Source organism: Grampus griseus, assembly GCF_964374135.1.
Source record: "Grampus griseus genome assembly, chromosome: 12".
In the NCBI taxonomy this organism is placed as follows: domain Eukaryota; kingdom Metazoa; phylum Chordata; class Mammalia; order Artiodactyla; family Delphinidae; genus Grampus; species Grampus griseus.
This window is the reverse complement of record NC_139006.1, coordinates 15,385,056-15,400,980: the sequence shown is the minus strand read 5'-3', so window position 1 is coordinate 15,400,980 and position 15,925 is coordinate 15,385,056. Positions and strand designations below refer to the sequence as shown.

Genomic DNA, 15,925 nt, shown 5'->3' with positions numbered 1-15,925 from the left:
GCTAAATAATAGTGCCTTAAACAAGATAGAAGCTTATTTCTCTATAGAGAAGTCCAAGCTGGCAGGCAATTTGGGGATCAGAGGGTATAGGGCGGGGACCTAGGTTCATCCAGGGACCCAGGTACATTTGGTCTTGTCCCTCTACTGTCCTTTAGGATGTTTCCTTTTTCACATGGTTGCAGAGAGTAGGAGGAAGTGGAGGGCAAGCAGTTGCCTGTTAATGTAGGAGTCAGACTTTCTCTGTCGAGGGTCAGACGGTGAGTCTCTTAGGATTCCCAGTTACATATGGTCTCTGTTGCATACTCTCTCTTTTTTTACAACCCTTTAAAAACTATTAAACTTGTGATGAAGTAACTATTCTTACAAGCCTTGCAAAAGGTCTGGGCTAGATTTGTCCATAGGCCATTAGTTTGCCAACCCCTGTTTTAAGGTTATGACTAGAAATTGCACACCACTTCCTCATCTGTTAAATATGGCTGGGACTTCCCTGGTGGTCCAGTGGTCAAACTCCACGCTTCCACTGCTGGGATCGCGGGTTCGATCCCTGGTGGGGGAACCAAGATCCCCCGTGCCGTGTGGCGTGGCCAAAATAAATAATAAATAACATAATAAATAGGGCTAATAATAGTATCTATTTCAAAAGGTTGTTATGAGGATTAAAATGAGATAATATATTCAAATAGTGCCTGACACAAAGCCAGTGCTTAGAAAATTTTAACTGTTTTTACTGTAATAATAATTGATATTTAACTCTGTGAAAGAGAATTAGCACATTTTTCTTTTATCTCCTGATTTTTGTCATGGTTTATGACATTTATATCTGTAATTATGACAGTGGTTCAGTGTTAGTGCTGTATTTAGATCAAAACTCTAGTCCTTTTATCACGGTATCTGTTTCTCTGAATTCTTTGTTTTGATTTTGATTTATCTCTGTTGGCTAGATTTCATTACTAGCTGTTTTTTTTTTTTAAATAATTACATTCTAAGTTTTTGCATGCTTAAAAATGTCCGAACATTAGTTTTATATCTGAAGGGTAACTTAGTAGGGTATAAGATTCTTGGGGGTTTTTTTCCCCACAGGATTTTTTGGAATTATGTGGCTGTGTTGGAGTCTAAAGTCAATTTGATTATCCCCCCTTATATGTGACTGACTTTTTCTGCCTGGAGATCCAATCCAGGCATATTCTTTATCGTTGATGTTTGGGAGATTGATTGTGAAGTTTTTCCTTTTAAAATGCAGATTCAAATAAATAAATAAATAAATAAAATAAAATGCAGGTTCAGATTTTTTTTTCCTTTGAGATTTCTGGAACATTTTCTTGCATTATGTCCTAGAATATTTTTTTATGTTTTATTTGTTCCCATCTTCAGGAATTCCATAATATATATCAAATCTCTTAATAGCTTTCTCCATCACTTTTATGTATTTTATTAATAGTTTAAAAAATATGTTTTCCTCTAGACTGTTTACAATGTCCCTTTCTATGTTCTTAGTTATTTAATTTTTTGCTACCTCTAATTAGACTTGAACTTACTATACTTCGTGTCTTTCTTTTATTTCCTTTTGTTGCTTCGCCAGCTTGCTTTTCATCTCCTCTGTTGTCATATAATCTCTTATTTACGCTCTTTTTTAAGAAAGCCCATGTCTGTAAAGTCTATGATATTAAGGCAGAACTGTTTGTGTTCATCTTTTCTTCTTTCTTTGTTTAGGTTCTTTTTTGATGTGTTTTCTCCATCTGCCTTTTGCTCTTTGCTCCCTTTTTCCTTTTTGTACCTTCCCCCCCTTCTTTATATAGGCTCTGTGCTGACCTCTTCATTACCGGATAGTCCATAGCGAGGGGAGGCAGGGTGGCTGAGGAGGTCCACAACTTTGCTTGGGTTTGTTATCTCAGTGCCCTGTTACCTTCGCCCTGGGAGCACATCCGTGTGTTGGTGTTCAGGGGGTCATTCTGACACTTTGCAATGCCTGTAGAGTCAGAGGGGTTAATAATGCTCCCTCATACCCTGCCTCTCCTCTAGGCCACCTCAGCTGGGAGGGTGGCAGTGGACGGCAGAAAAGGCTCTTCAGACTGTGGGCCTTTCTACTGTGTTGAACTGGCTCTTGACAAGCCTTCCCCCACCTCTCCTATGGCCTGCCATGGCTCAGCTCCAGGCCTTTCACTCCTGGGACAGTGACATTCAGGGGTTTCTTTTTCCTGCTACCATCTGAGGGGTATGTGTTACTTCTCAGCTTCCTTCTTATTTTGGTCCAGTTTTCACAGTACTATATCAGAGACACTTTATAGTTTGTAGATTGGAGTTGTAGCATTCCCTTGTTTTATGTATAGTAAGATTTTCCATTTTTTATTTAGCTGTTTTTGGTGAGTTTTGAGAAAGGAGAGGAAAAAAAAATTCCACTGGTGGATTTAAATTTCTTTTATGCTTTACATTTTATCTTGAAAAATTTAAAACATTCAGTACCACACCCATAATAGACCATTTCCTTTTGTCACATTTCTTTCAAATCTTTTTTCTTTTTAAAAGCAATCAAGTGTAACCACTATATGGCTGAGATTCCATTTGACACCCACCCCCAGGGCCACCCCTCATCTTCACCCTCGGAACCCCAAGGCAGTAACTAGCCTTGCAGTCTCTTTTTGTATTTAAAAATTTTTAAATACAAATATCTGTATACAATATATGACATTGTTTTTATGTTTAGAATGTTTAGCAAGATGATATACTGTTTCATTGTTTTGCAGTTTGTGTTTTTCCACCTAACATTGTGTATGTAATCTGTTTTGATACACACACACACACACACACACACACACGCACTTTTCCTCTTCACTGTTGCATATTATTTCGTGATATGAATGTGAGGTATTCATTGTGAGGTATTCAGTGTTCTCTTGGTGAACATTGTTAGGAATAGCACGTCACTGGACATCCTTGTCAGCTCTTTCTAGGCTTGGGTGCGTGAGTTTCTCAAGAAGTAAATGTTCAACGTTGTAAAATATATGTGCCTTTTCATCATTACCGGATACTAACTAGTTGGTACTATCAGTTGTGTACCAGAGTGTTGGCACCAGTTCACCCTCTCAACAACAGTGAATGAGAGTCACTGCTCTACGTCAGTATTTGATACGGATACTCTTTCTAACATTTACTGTGTCTTGAATAATCCTGTAATGAAGGCAGCATTATATAATGAAGATAACTTGATGGATTAGATTTTCGGAATTCGTTGTTTCTGGGTGAATTTAGGAGGAAAGAATGATAAATCATCTAACTAGAGTCCTACCTAATGCAGTTCATTCTGTATCTGAAATGAGATTACATTTTACTGGTTTTCTCTGCCTTTTTTCCCCCAGAGAATCATTGGGCTGAAAGTAAAGTTTTAAATGTGCTAGAGTTTTTTCTGGAGTGGGGGTGGGGTGGGGACGATACGATAAAGTGTATTATTCTGCTAAGAGTGCTGCCATCTTTTGTACCTGTGTGCAGTTTTTACTTGGAGTGCGTTTATTTCTGAAACTCTTTTCCCACCTGTTTACTTGAAAATCATTAAATGTGTTGCAAGTGAACTATGAAATGATTGGATGCTAATGTGTCAAAGAACGTGTGAATTCTCTCTTAGTCCAGAAACAGGTACATTTCATTTAATACAGTAAGTTGTTAATGCATGACTCTCTGCTTTTGAATTGTATGGTTCAAAGGTCCATTTCACCCATATGATGTATTTACATGAAGGAGGTGAATTCCCTGACATTTGGTCAACATACCAGTATTCAGGGTCCAACTTGTCTGTCTGTCAAACTCTCTCTCTCTTTTTTTCTTTTTAATGAAATGCCTTTTTGACTTCTCCATTCCCTCAAAAAAGTCACAGTTCTTCATATATGCAATCTTCACTTTGCAGAAAAGCAAGAGGAAAGGGCACGAATACACAAATATTAAGTATTCCCTGACGGACCAGGCAACTGGAGATCAGAGTCCCCTCCCACCTTGTACCCCAACGCCGTCCTGTGCAGAGTAAGTAGAAATGAAGGAAAATCTTTTTACCTGAACGTACTCCTATAGAAAAGCTTTAAAAAATGATACGTCTTTGCAGCACATGCCTTTCCTTGGTGCACGTTATTGTTGCCTAACTGGTTCTTGAGTGTGCCAGTGGCTAGCTAAACTAAATTTTAGTTGACCTAAACTGAAGGCTGCTTGCTACACTGGCTAGGAGTCTACGGGACTGTACAGATATCAAGTGCTGGTTCTCCAAGGAGAATCTAATTTTTAAAAAGTATTTTATTTATTTGGTTGTGCTGGGTCTTAGTTGCGGCAGGCAGGCTCCTTAGTTGCAGCTCGCCAGCTCCTCGGTTGTGGCATGCAAACCTTAGTTGTGGCATGTGGGATCTAGTTCCCTGACCAGGGATTGAACCCGGGACCTCTGCATTGGGAGCGCGGAGTCTTAACCACTGCGCCACCAGGGAAGTCCCAAGAATCTAATTTTTCTTTTGATGGGGTGTGGATTGTTGCAGAGGTAGGTAACACCCTTTTTGATGAGTCAAGACTCTTGGCTATGTAAAAGCAAGTAAATTGACCATCACTGTGTCAACACAATCATGGTCTAATTTTCCACAGTCAGCAGAAATCTACTGTGGGTATTTAAACCAGGTTAGCAAACTACAGCCCCCAGGCCAAATCCGGGCCACGGCCTGCTTTTGTACAGCTCATGGACGGTTCTTAAAGGGTTATTAAAAACACACACACACAAAGAATAATACATGACAGAGACCGTGTATGGCCCACAGAGACTACATTATTTTTAGTCTGGTCCTGTACAGAAAAACTTTGCCAACTCCATGTTTAAACTAAAACATGTGATAAGAAAATATTCGTTAAATCGATTATGTGAATAACAATTGTAAGTTATTTTTTTTCTGTATATCCTAAAGTCACTCTCTGGTATAACATTTACTTTTTATTTTCCCCTAGGAGTCTTATCCCTGTTTGCTTCTGATGTGGATTTTTAAACCCCTGTTGGCTTTAATACTCTATATAAATGTTTTTGATAACATATATGAGGCTCGTATTTACATTTGCTTTCTATTTAACATTGAAATGAAATTATATAGCAAAAGTATGCTCTCCACCAAGCCGCCTCTTCCTTCTGCCTGCTTTTTTCTTTCCCAGCAGACTGATGGGGAAAGTTGATTTTAAATTGCTATCTGCAGTGATTTGCAGTGGAACCAGCACGTCAGGGCTCCGAGTCCTTGCCAGAAAGCTTTCCCTACATGTTGGCTCAACAGAATTAGCTCTGACGACTCCCTTTTTACCAGTGGCCTGCCTGTGACTAATAGGTTCTCTGCCTCTCCGTTCCCGTTGTCCCCCTTGTAGGGTGCAGACCCAGGAGACCCCGGCCCCTGCTGCTTGTTTCAGCTTGTTCCTCTCTGACCAGCCCAGAGCTGCTGGGTTCCTCGTCCCCCTGGACTGTTCTGGTCTCCACTCTGCTCAGCAAAACAGAGTCTGGGGGCTTCCCTGGTGGCGCAGGGGTTGAGAGTCTGCCTGCCGATGCAGGGGACACGGGTTCGTGCCCCAGTCCGGGAAGATCCCACGTGCCGCGGAGCGGCTAGGCCCGTGAGCCATGGCCGCTGAGCCTGCACGTCTGGAGCCTGTGCTCCACAACGGAAGAGGCCACAGCAGTGAGAGGCCCGCGTACCGCAAAAAAAAAAAAAAAAAAAAAACAGAGTCTGGGCTCTGATGCATTGCCCCTCCACCCTGGGGCCCTAAACTGCCGGTCAGCTTCATGTTCACCTTCATGTCGCTGGATTGGGGGCTGAATGGATCTGTAGTCCCTGCCTAACCGTTCCTACACTTTGCCTTTACATTGCTCTGGCCCATTCAGATCCTTCTGCCCACAATGAATACCATTCTTTTCTCTATGCACATGTCCCAGCTTCCTTCAAGGTCTAACCCAATGCCTCATCGTACAGGCCTACCTCTCTCCAGCCTCCTGGAAAACAACTCTCCTTCCGCCAAACCCGGGAGTACAGGGACTTGAGGCTCTTACTTCAGAATTATTTTGCTGTGTGTTTCTGTCCGATATCCTCTCCTATAATGTCAACTCCTGACATTATAGGAGCTAATGTCTGGCATTATAGGAGCTATGTCTGCGCCGCATACGGTCCCCAGAGAATAGAGTATGTGCATTATAACTATCATGTAAGGTTAAACAGTATGTCTGCGTTTTTATTAGTGTCGTCTTCCTTTTCTTCTTTTCAGAATGAGAGAAGATAATGCTAGAGTCTATGAAAATGTGGGTCTGATGCAGCAGCAGAAAAGTTTCAGATGAGAAGACCCGCCAAGACTTCAAGCACAGAAATAGGTATTTCAACAGAAGTGCTCTACTGGTTAATTGTTTATATCATTTGTGGCATTTTGAAGCAGGCAAATAATTTGTGACTGTTTTAACAAAGTGAACCACAATTGAATTTTAAAACCCAGCCTCTTTTTTCTTCTGCCTGTATTTCTTTCTCCAAGCTGGATTCATTACATATTGAAATCAAATACAGAATTAATTCTGTGAAGGGCAGGGTTAGCACTTACAGAAAAATGGTTGATACTGGTGATGAAGGGCAGATATCATCATTCCTGCAATTTTTATTAAAGTAGGTTAACCCACGCTGTGCTGGGAGTTGATCTGTAGGGATCTAGGGACTGTGGGGACATGGCACTGGATGGTCAGAGTCAGGATGCCTGAGTTTTCACCCCAGTGGGCCTCTGATTGGCTGGCTGTATGACACAGGGCACTGGACTTCCTGGGCCTCTGACTGGCTCAACTCCACATCCCTTCCAGCTCTGATGCTGGGAATTCGTCTCCCTTGTACGTCTCCTTCCTTCCAATCACCTTTTTAGACAGGGACCCAATTGTGTGATGTATGTTTAAAAGGTAAGTTTTTAGCAGTTCACGTCGAAATCCCCATTTCAATGAATAGTATATTTAAAAGCTCTAAATCTACTTTAAAATGGTTTACTGCCTTGCCAAACTTTTAGATGTATGCTCCTTAAAAATTCTAACTTATTTCTTTGCCAGATGTGGACTTTCCCCCTCTCCCTGAAAAGATCAAGAACAGATGCAAGAAAGTTTACATGAAGAATGAATTTGAATTTGGAAGGCTTGCATTGTGGTTGACTACCTTTTGATAAGCAAAATTTGAAACCATTTAAAGACCACTGTATTCTAACTCAACAATACCTGATTTCCAATTACTCATGTCCTCAGATAAGAAGAAATCATCTCTATGATGTAGACAGTGTTATATTTTATGGAATTTTATTTTAAATTGAGGAAGCAGTTAAATTGTGCTCTATATTTTCCAGATGATGGTTATTCAAATTCTAGTTATTGGCATTTTTTCTTTTGATAACCTCAACAAACTTAGTTTCCCCCCTGCTTTGTGGGGAATGATAGGGCACTTGTAAGAGGAGAAATGATTGGGGATAATTAAGTAACAACACCCTATAGAAGTGAGAACAATTTCATTTATCATCACTTATCCAGTAGTGGATAATGCATTTTGATGGCCTCTTATTTTGGCTAAATAATAATTAAGCCAGTGCCCCAGACTGTCTCCCCTTGCATTGCCATTGAAAAATCATGGGGGCGGAAATCATGGGAACTTAGGATAAAAGGCATGGTTTCTTCTTAGCAGTTGACCAATTACCATTCAGCCTGTTGACTGAGAAACTCGTGGTGGGAAAACGTTTGTCATCTTTTCTTTTCATTTGAGTAATTGTATTTAGGAAAAAATACATCTATGGATAACCAGTTTTGGGTTATCACTTGTTGCTGACAAACCACCTTAAAACTGAGTGGCTTAAAACAACAACTGGCTTTTCCCCATCTCTTCAAACTGGGCTGGGCTCAGCTGAGCGGTTCCTCTCCTTGTCTTGCTGGTGTCACTCGTGGTTGGCAGGATGGCTGGGCCTCTCCATCTGCATGCGGTCCTCAGGTCTCACCTTCTCCACGTGGCCTTGCCCACAGGGTAGCTGGACCACATTTATGGCAGCTCAGAGGTCCCAAGGGTATAAAGCAGTAGTGGCCAGGTTTAAGACTTAAACCCAGAACTGTCATAGCATCACTTCTACTGCCTTCTATTGATTAAAACCAGTCCCAGGCCCAGCTCCGATTTGGGAAGAGGAGACTGCACGAGGGCATGAAATGGAGGTGAGGTTCCTTGGAGGCCCCCAGTGTAACAGACCGTCAGAACCAGTGCCATGGAAAAACAGCTAAAAAAAGAGGTTAGCAAAAGTAGAAGCTGCTAGTGACCTTGGGAAGCTGAAGCTGGTTATGATAGCTGCTGTAAGCTGGAAGTCAGGCAGAAACAGAGGGCCTTCAGCGAGCTTCCTGAACCAGTTCTGCTGGCTCTTAGCATATGTTCTAAACCATTGCTTTGGGAAACTGGTCTCTTAAGGTTGGGTGTGTTCGGGAGGGCAGAGCGTTTTAAAGCAGAGCCACCTCATTGCCCTGGCCGCTGCAGAGGGAGGTGAATGGGGTGCTTTCTTCACGCCCCTGGCTTCAGTCGGGCCCCACACCCATGCACGCAGTCAAGGCTGCAGTGCGGAGGGGCAGTTCTCGTGAGGCCACTAGTCAGATTGAATTAGCAGTAGCTCATTTTTGTTTTAACCAAGCAGTAGGATTTGCTAATGTTCTACCTGAAGTGCCTTCTCCAAAGACATCCCTCTTTGCCCTGTGTGTTGAATCATCATTCAGTGAGTGTATTTCAATTGAAGTATCATTGGTGGACTTTGTAAAGATAATAAAATGCCACGGCAGCTTTGCCGTTAAGTCATGATCTCCTTAATCGAATTCTTCTTGCTTTGTCTCCAGAAAAGGAAGGACTAGATCCAACCCTGTTAGTAGCTCCTTTCTGAGGTCTTTACCTCCTTTGAAACCCTGAGGTTGTTTGGGGAGAGCCTGGCTGCCATTTTCACAGACAAAATTACATTGACTTCTCCCCCCACCTCCCCTCCCCCCATCCATTGAACTTAGAATTGTTGAAGGTAATTACCTTCTAAGAGGAATGTAAATGACTGCTGTCTTCTTGTCAAGCCTGTAAAGAAAGATTCCAGTTCAGTACTTGCAACAAGGATCTTGAATCCTGTTATTTGTATTGCATTGTCACATTGAATGGTCCTCGTTTTTGCGATAACGTTTTGACTCTGGACTTTGGGGGCAAGGTCTTTCACCAGCATACAAGGATTTGATTGTACAACATATCTGCTGCATTAACGTCTCTGCCTGTAGCTTAAGATCAGTTGTTTTTGCACTTGGAAACACCTGATCCTGGCCAGCTTCGTTTGTAATAGGACATTGATTTCATTTAGATTTCCCTCCACGAAGTCAGCACCTATTATGTGGTGTAAACTGATGCCAAGACAAGATTAATAGTCCCTAGGTTGCCTAGGTTTGTCGTGTGTTTGGTAAAGGTGATTGTAGGTTCTCCGGTAAGATTACATGGGATGGATTCACGTGGAGGGGCTGTGAAGAAGGGGGAGGGGGAGGTGAGCTCGAGGTGCGGGTGTAAAAAAAACAGTGGAAATGGAAGTTCCAAAGAGGTGGTTTCTGAGGAAGTCAGAGGGCCTGGGACCACAGCAGTCAGTAATAGTTGAATCAGGTTACCTGGAAAATAGGTGTGATAGCTACACGTCTGTAGTCTGATTCCGCGTTGCTGGTAGACATTAAATTTGCACAATATTCCCATAGCTGGCTAAGTATTTTAAAATTACAAGCATAGGATTTTATATTTGGGGTGAAGAAATTATCTGGCATGTGGTATTGGAGTTTTTTAAAAAAGCCAAATTTCAGAGTCTTAATAGCCTGTTTTTTTTTAAAAAAAACAAAACAAAACAAAAAGACACCTTGTATCCAGTGTGTGGCCCTCCTGAAAATTCTGGTCATCTCGCCTTTTGAAATTGGTGACTTTACAAATGTGGCTAAATGGGGATGAGAAAATACATGTACTACTTTCTTGGTGTTCGTGCATTCTTTACGGAGCCCAGTTGCTTTGGAACAGCCAAGAAAATCATCAAGATTATTTTTAGGGGTTATTAAGGGGTTACTAGGGTTTTTAAGAACTAATATGATGTCCTGGGTTATTTCTAGTTCAGAGGAATGTGGAAAAAGGTATGCAATTGTGAAGTGTTCTGTTGTAGCTTGTTAATCCGTAAGGGAAACTTAGACTGTAGACGTAAGTACAAACCCAGTGCAGTTTTTGTTTTCTGTATGTTGTTGGCGGAATAAAGTTTTACATCGTAAGCACATGGCCTCCCTGATTTCAATATGCCTTTATTAGGATCTGTATTAGCCCTTAATTTCGTTAAAATCTTTTTTCCTCTTCCTCTTGAAAAATAAGTTCCAAAATATAGTTTATTATACCTTCCATCCTTAAAAAGTTTGTTCCTTTTTTACTATGGGCAGTTCACATAAGGCAAAAATATTAAACAGTTGGTTTTAGTGTGTTGTATAACTTTGCTGTATATCAAACTAATTTTTACAAGTTTTCATCCTAAACCTCAAATCATGTAATTAATAATTTGCCTGTTTATTTATGACCTAGTTGTGATTCTTTTATTAATAAAAGCTAATGGAAAAGGATCCTTTATTAAGTCGATGACTAGATCTACAGTTAATTTTCCTGCAGTATATGAAGTATTGTACCAGAGTATTAAAAGATATGTAATATTTTATTGATAAATCTCTCCTTTAAAAGGAATACGTTTTAGGATGTCATCATTTTGATGTGAATCATGTAAATGTTGATAATATGCACTGTTTATTATACATTAGTGTTTCAAGAGATTCACTTAATTGCCTTTTTGCCCACGTATATTATGTAGTCTATTTGCAATTGTTTTTTAAAAAATGACATTAAAAGAATAGTTTATGTAGAGAAACATTAGTGGATGTTAATTGTCTCCTCACCTGTATTTATGGGTGTTAGTTCAACTGCTTTGCTAGTTGCAAAGCCGTATTATCAGAGTAAAAGTGTATTTGTAAACTGTATGGGAACTAAAAATTAGGAATAAAACCATTTTCGTATATTATGGTATTTGTCATTTACTTCATCTGAAATGTCCAGGAAAAACTGGGGTTACAGGTCCCTTAACCTCTTATACTAGCCAAATGCTGACGTTTTGCAGCTCTTATCTAGAAGGGAACCTGGAATTCAGAATGAATGAATCAGTTCCTCAAGCATTTGAGTGCCTATTTTATGAGTAGCTTTGGGAGACAGGGAATTTTATTTGGAAGCACTTATGAGTAAATAGCGAGTAAAAAGTATGTCTGTATAATGTATACAGGACATGATTAGACTTCCCTGGTGGTCCAGTGGTTAAGACTCCACGCTCCCAATGCAGGGGGCCCACGTTAGATCCCTGATCAGGGAACTAGATCCCGCATGCCACAACTAAGAGCCAACATGCCGCAACTAAAGATCCCACGTGCCACAACCAAGACCCGTAGCTAAATAAATAAATAAATAAATATTATATATTAAAAAAGAATCTGTGGGTGGTTTATGGACAAAGAAATTCATGTGTTGCTCAGACTTGTTGTCATGTCTCTACCTGGTAAGGCCATAGACCGTTTTGGGTACAAATTCTCTTCCATTCAGCAAAGATTAAATCCCCACTAGAAGCTAGGGACTGGGAAATGGATGAATAAAACAGTTATACAGGTAGTTATTCGATTAGAGTAAACAATAAGGGTATTAACTGAAATTGATGGTTACATAGAGGAATGAATTACAGGGAGTTAGGATTCAATGCTGAGGATCACTTAAGCTTATTCTTGACCAGTGGGGAAACTTGTGTGTGTGTGTGTGTGTGTGTGTGTGTGTATAGAGAAAGAGGGAAACTGTCCTTTCATTTTCTTATGGGTTCAGTCAAGGCCAGTTTCTTTGGATCTCTTTTTAGAAATGAACATGCAAGGCAAATAGCTATTTCTCTATTCAGCTCTTGCTTCTCCATTCATCTCTGAACAAAGAATAACTCTCTCTGTCATGATCTATACCAGTGGCAGTTCTAGCACTCTTTTGGACACATTTTGCAACAAAATATAGTACATATTTATGAGTGTCTTTATTCTCTATCCATGCATCTACTTACTGCATTTTTAACCATTCAGTTCTTGATGAAATATAAATTCACTGTGTTGGATAATCTAGGCCAGTTTTGCTAGGACTTCCTAGTATAGAGTATAAATTATGGTTTGGAATGAGCCGTTTCATTCCGAATGTAATCATTATTGAGATAACATTTTTCAAGGGAAATATCAAGTTCATGTCATAAGGCAAAGGATTTTTTTTCCTGTATTGTAAATGTTTTCATATAAATTTACAAAGTCAATAAAGTTACATTGTAATTTAGTTTTACAATTAATGAATCATCCTTTATTAAGAAAGATAACATCTGTTCATTCAGGATTACCCTAGATAACTCAGGTGATCTAGGTCTTCCAAGTGATGGTATTTTTTTTTTTTTTTTTTGGCCACACCACGTGGCTTGAGGGATCTTAGTTCCCGGACCAGGTATCGAACCTGGGCCCTCGGCAGTGAAAGCACAAAGTCCTAACCACTGGACCGCCAGGGAATTCCTGGTGATGGTATTTGAATGTGGCCTCATGATTCATGAGGTCTTGTGTGCTTGTCTTTTACTTTGTTTAAAAAATTGTTTTAATTGTAAAATATGGGTAAAACAAAATTGGCCATTTAAACCACTTTTAAGTGTACAGTGCAGGGAATTCACATTATTGTGCAACATTAAACCATGATCCGTTGCTAGAATTGTTTTCATCATCACAACTGAAATTCTGTACCCATTAACCAATATGTCTGCTTAAAAAAATTTCCCCCCTTAGGCTTAAAGCTCTTCTGAACTTAAAAATTGTGTGTATTTTTTTTGAGTAGATAATACGTTCACTTAGAACAAAGTGTAAAAGGTTCAGAAGAGCATACAGTGGGAAATCTCGTCCACACCTGTCTCCCGTGAACAGTCTTTCTCATTATCCCCAAGGACCGAGAGCAACTTTGAACATATGCCTCACTGTAAGTGCTGGTTCCCAGGGTTTACATTTGTTACTTGGATGTAGAATGTTGAATTGTGCCCCAGTGAGGCTGACCCTAGTTATAGCCCTACCAGCTTCTTTCCTCACACCTTTATCAAACTACCTTTCAGACTTGGGCCCTCATCTGTCTGATAGGTGAACAAAGATAGTTCAGCGTAACTAAATTTGCATCTCTCTTAAGGAGGACAAGCATCTTTTCAAATGCTTTGTTTACGCTTTTCTGTGAACTCTTTAGGTCACTTGCCTTTTTTTTTCTTTCAAGTTCTGGGTCTGTCTTGTTTTGAGTTTAGGAATAAAGATACTTAATTCTCTATGACTGACTGACGACTGAAATTACTGAGTCACCAGGATCAATTTCTATAAACCGCCCTTTAGGTGCATATGGGATGCACCTGTCTGTGCATTTTGGTTTGGGCCTTGCTGTGATTGTCATTCTCAGTGGGGATGAGGGAAAGCGTTCTTGCCATCACCAGGATGCTAAAGCTCTATACCAGCTACCATGTGAGACTGGTCTTAATTATCTGGGCCGGTGAGTTGAGAATTACTTCAGATTTTCTTTCAGATTCAAAAGTGCCAAACAATAATGCATGCATGCATCCATTCAACCACTTTTTTTTTTTTTTTTTTTTTTGGCTGCGTTGGGTCTTTGTTGCTTCATGCGGGCTTTCTCTAGTTGCAGCAAGAGGGGGCTACTCTTCATTGCAGTGCGCGGGCGTCTCATTGCAGTGGCTTCTCTTGTTGTGGAGCATGGGCTCTAGGCGCACGGGCTTCAGTAGTCATGGCACACGAGCTCAGTAGTTGTGGTGCATGGGCTTAGTTGCTCCACGGCATATGAGATCTTCCCGGACCAGGGCTTGAACCCGTGACCCCTGCATTGGCGGGCGGATTCTTTTTTTTTTTTTTTTTTTTTTTTTGGCGATATGTGGGCCTCTCACTGTTGTGGCCTCTCCCATTGCGGAGCACAGGCTCCAGACGTGCAGGCCCAGCGGCCATGGCTCACGGGCCCAGCCGCTCTGCGGCGGGTGGGATCTTCCCGGACTGGGGCACGAACCCGTGTCCCCTGCATCGGCAGGCGGACTCTCAACCACTGCGCCACCAGGGAAACCCGGCAGGTGGATTCTTAACCACTGCACCACCGGGGAAGGCCCCTCAACCACTTTTTAATGAGTACAGTGAGCCGTTGACTAGGTGCTGTGAGGAATACAAAACAAGTATCTGTCTTGATCCCTGTCTTAAAGAACTTGATGGCCCATTTAGGGAGAGGAGACACACACAGGCTGAATACAAGATGGAAAATAAAACAGCTATGGATGAGCCCTGGATCAAGACTAAAAGAGTAAAAGGAAATGATGATAATACCCTTCATTTACTAAATGACAGTTAAATGTGCCAAACACTACCAGAGATGATTTCAAAACCTGCAAGGCAGGTATCCTCCCCCATCTGTTTTGCTCACAGCCATGTTCCCAGTGCCTAGCATGGTGCCTGGGTAGCTCAGTATTTGTAGGATGAATGGCTGATCCCTATTTTACAGATGAGTAAACTGAGGTTCAGGGACACGAACTGACTTATCTGAGGTCCCATGCAGTAAGTGGGGAGCTAGGATTTGTTGAGCCCAGGTGGGTCTGACTCCAAAGTCCATGCCCCCTCCTTTTCACCACACTGGCCCCTGAGGAATCCCGGGAGAGACCGAGAGCTTCACACTTAGCTGGAGGTGGGACCCAGTGGAGCATTCCTGGAGGTATGGCGGGCAGGCAAAGCCACAGAACAGCAGAGCACATGGTTGGGGGCGGGGGAGGGGGAGGGCTCAACTTGGCTGGAGCCCATACCTGGAGGCCAGAATGGGAGGTAAGGTTGGGAAGGCAACCTGGGGCCTCGACCAAGAAGGGTCACCTTTTTTGTTTTTTGTTTTGGGCAGAAGATGGATAACTATTTTTTTTATTTTTTTAATTTTTTTTAACATCTTTATTGGGGTATAATTGCTTTAACTATTTTTTTTAAAACTGCTTTTTAAAAATTGAGATGTAATTCACATTCCATACAATTCACCCGTGTAAACTGTACCATTCAACAGTTTTTAGTATATTCACAGCTATATACAACCAGCCCCACAGTCAATTTTAGAACATTTACATCACCCCGAAAAGAAACGCTGTTCCCTTCAGGTGCCACTCCCCAGCACCCCCAGCCCTCTTATACCTAGGCAAAACCCCCCCAAAGCCTTTTTAATCAAAAATTTTGGGTTAAATCATAAGATTTCAGGGAGACCTTCCCCATCTGTCTTAGGTCAGTTTCTTGAGAAGTGGAGCCTGCGACAGGAACTCCTGGGCAAGTGATTTGCAGAAGAAACGCCCTCCGGAGAAGGGGAGAGAGGGAGGCAGGGGAGGGTGGGGAAAGCAGGACTTGGTCGCAGGTGGAGGTAGCTTCACTCTGATTCCCTGGGGGCAGCTGTGAGCTCTGAGCAGTCAAGCCCAGCGCCAGGGGAAGGCTGTACCTGCCTCTTTAAGATCTGGGCTGGCAGTCTCAGCATCTACTCCACTGGTGCAGGACCTGGCATGACCACCACCCTGTTATTTTGGTCAGAAACCTAGGGATCGTCCCTGACCCCTCCCCCATTGCGTGTCCAACCCAGCAGACAGTTCTGGCCACTCTACTAAAGTATATCTATCCCTGGCCTGTTGCATCTCCCTACATTTACTACTGCCATCCTAGTCAAGCCACTGCTGTTTCTGAAGGTCAAGGAGACAGGGCAACAGTATTCCTGGAACTGCTGGAAATGCAGAGTCTCAGGTTCCCCTTCAGCCCTACTGAATCAGAACCTGTATTTTTTTA

General features: G+C 41.7%; 1 protein-coding gene across 4 annotated transcripts in view; it reads left to right on the top strand.

Moving 5' to 3' along the window:
- The window catches only part of PTPN11 (protein tyrosine phosphatase non-receptor type 11), a 78,495-nt gene extending 67,422 nt beyond the window's left edge, over positions 1-11,073 (top strand). For all 4 annotated transcript variants that reach the window (XM_082667566.1, XM_082667564.1, XM_082667565.1 and 1 more), the window contains 3 exons: positions 3,896-4,008; positions 6,250-6,352; positions 7,061-11,073. In XM_082667566.1, the coding sequence (XP_082523692.1) occupies positions 3,896-4,008; positions 6,250-6,319 (183 nt within the window). In that variant the 3' untranslated portion in view covers positions 6,320-6,352; positions 7,061-11,073. The remainder of the gene's footprint in view (positions 1-3,895; positions 4,009-6,249; positions 6,353-7,060) is intronic.
- The last annotated feature ends 4,852 nt before the right edge of the window (positions 11,074-15,925 follow it).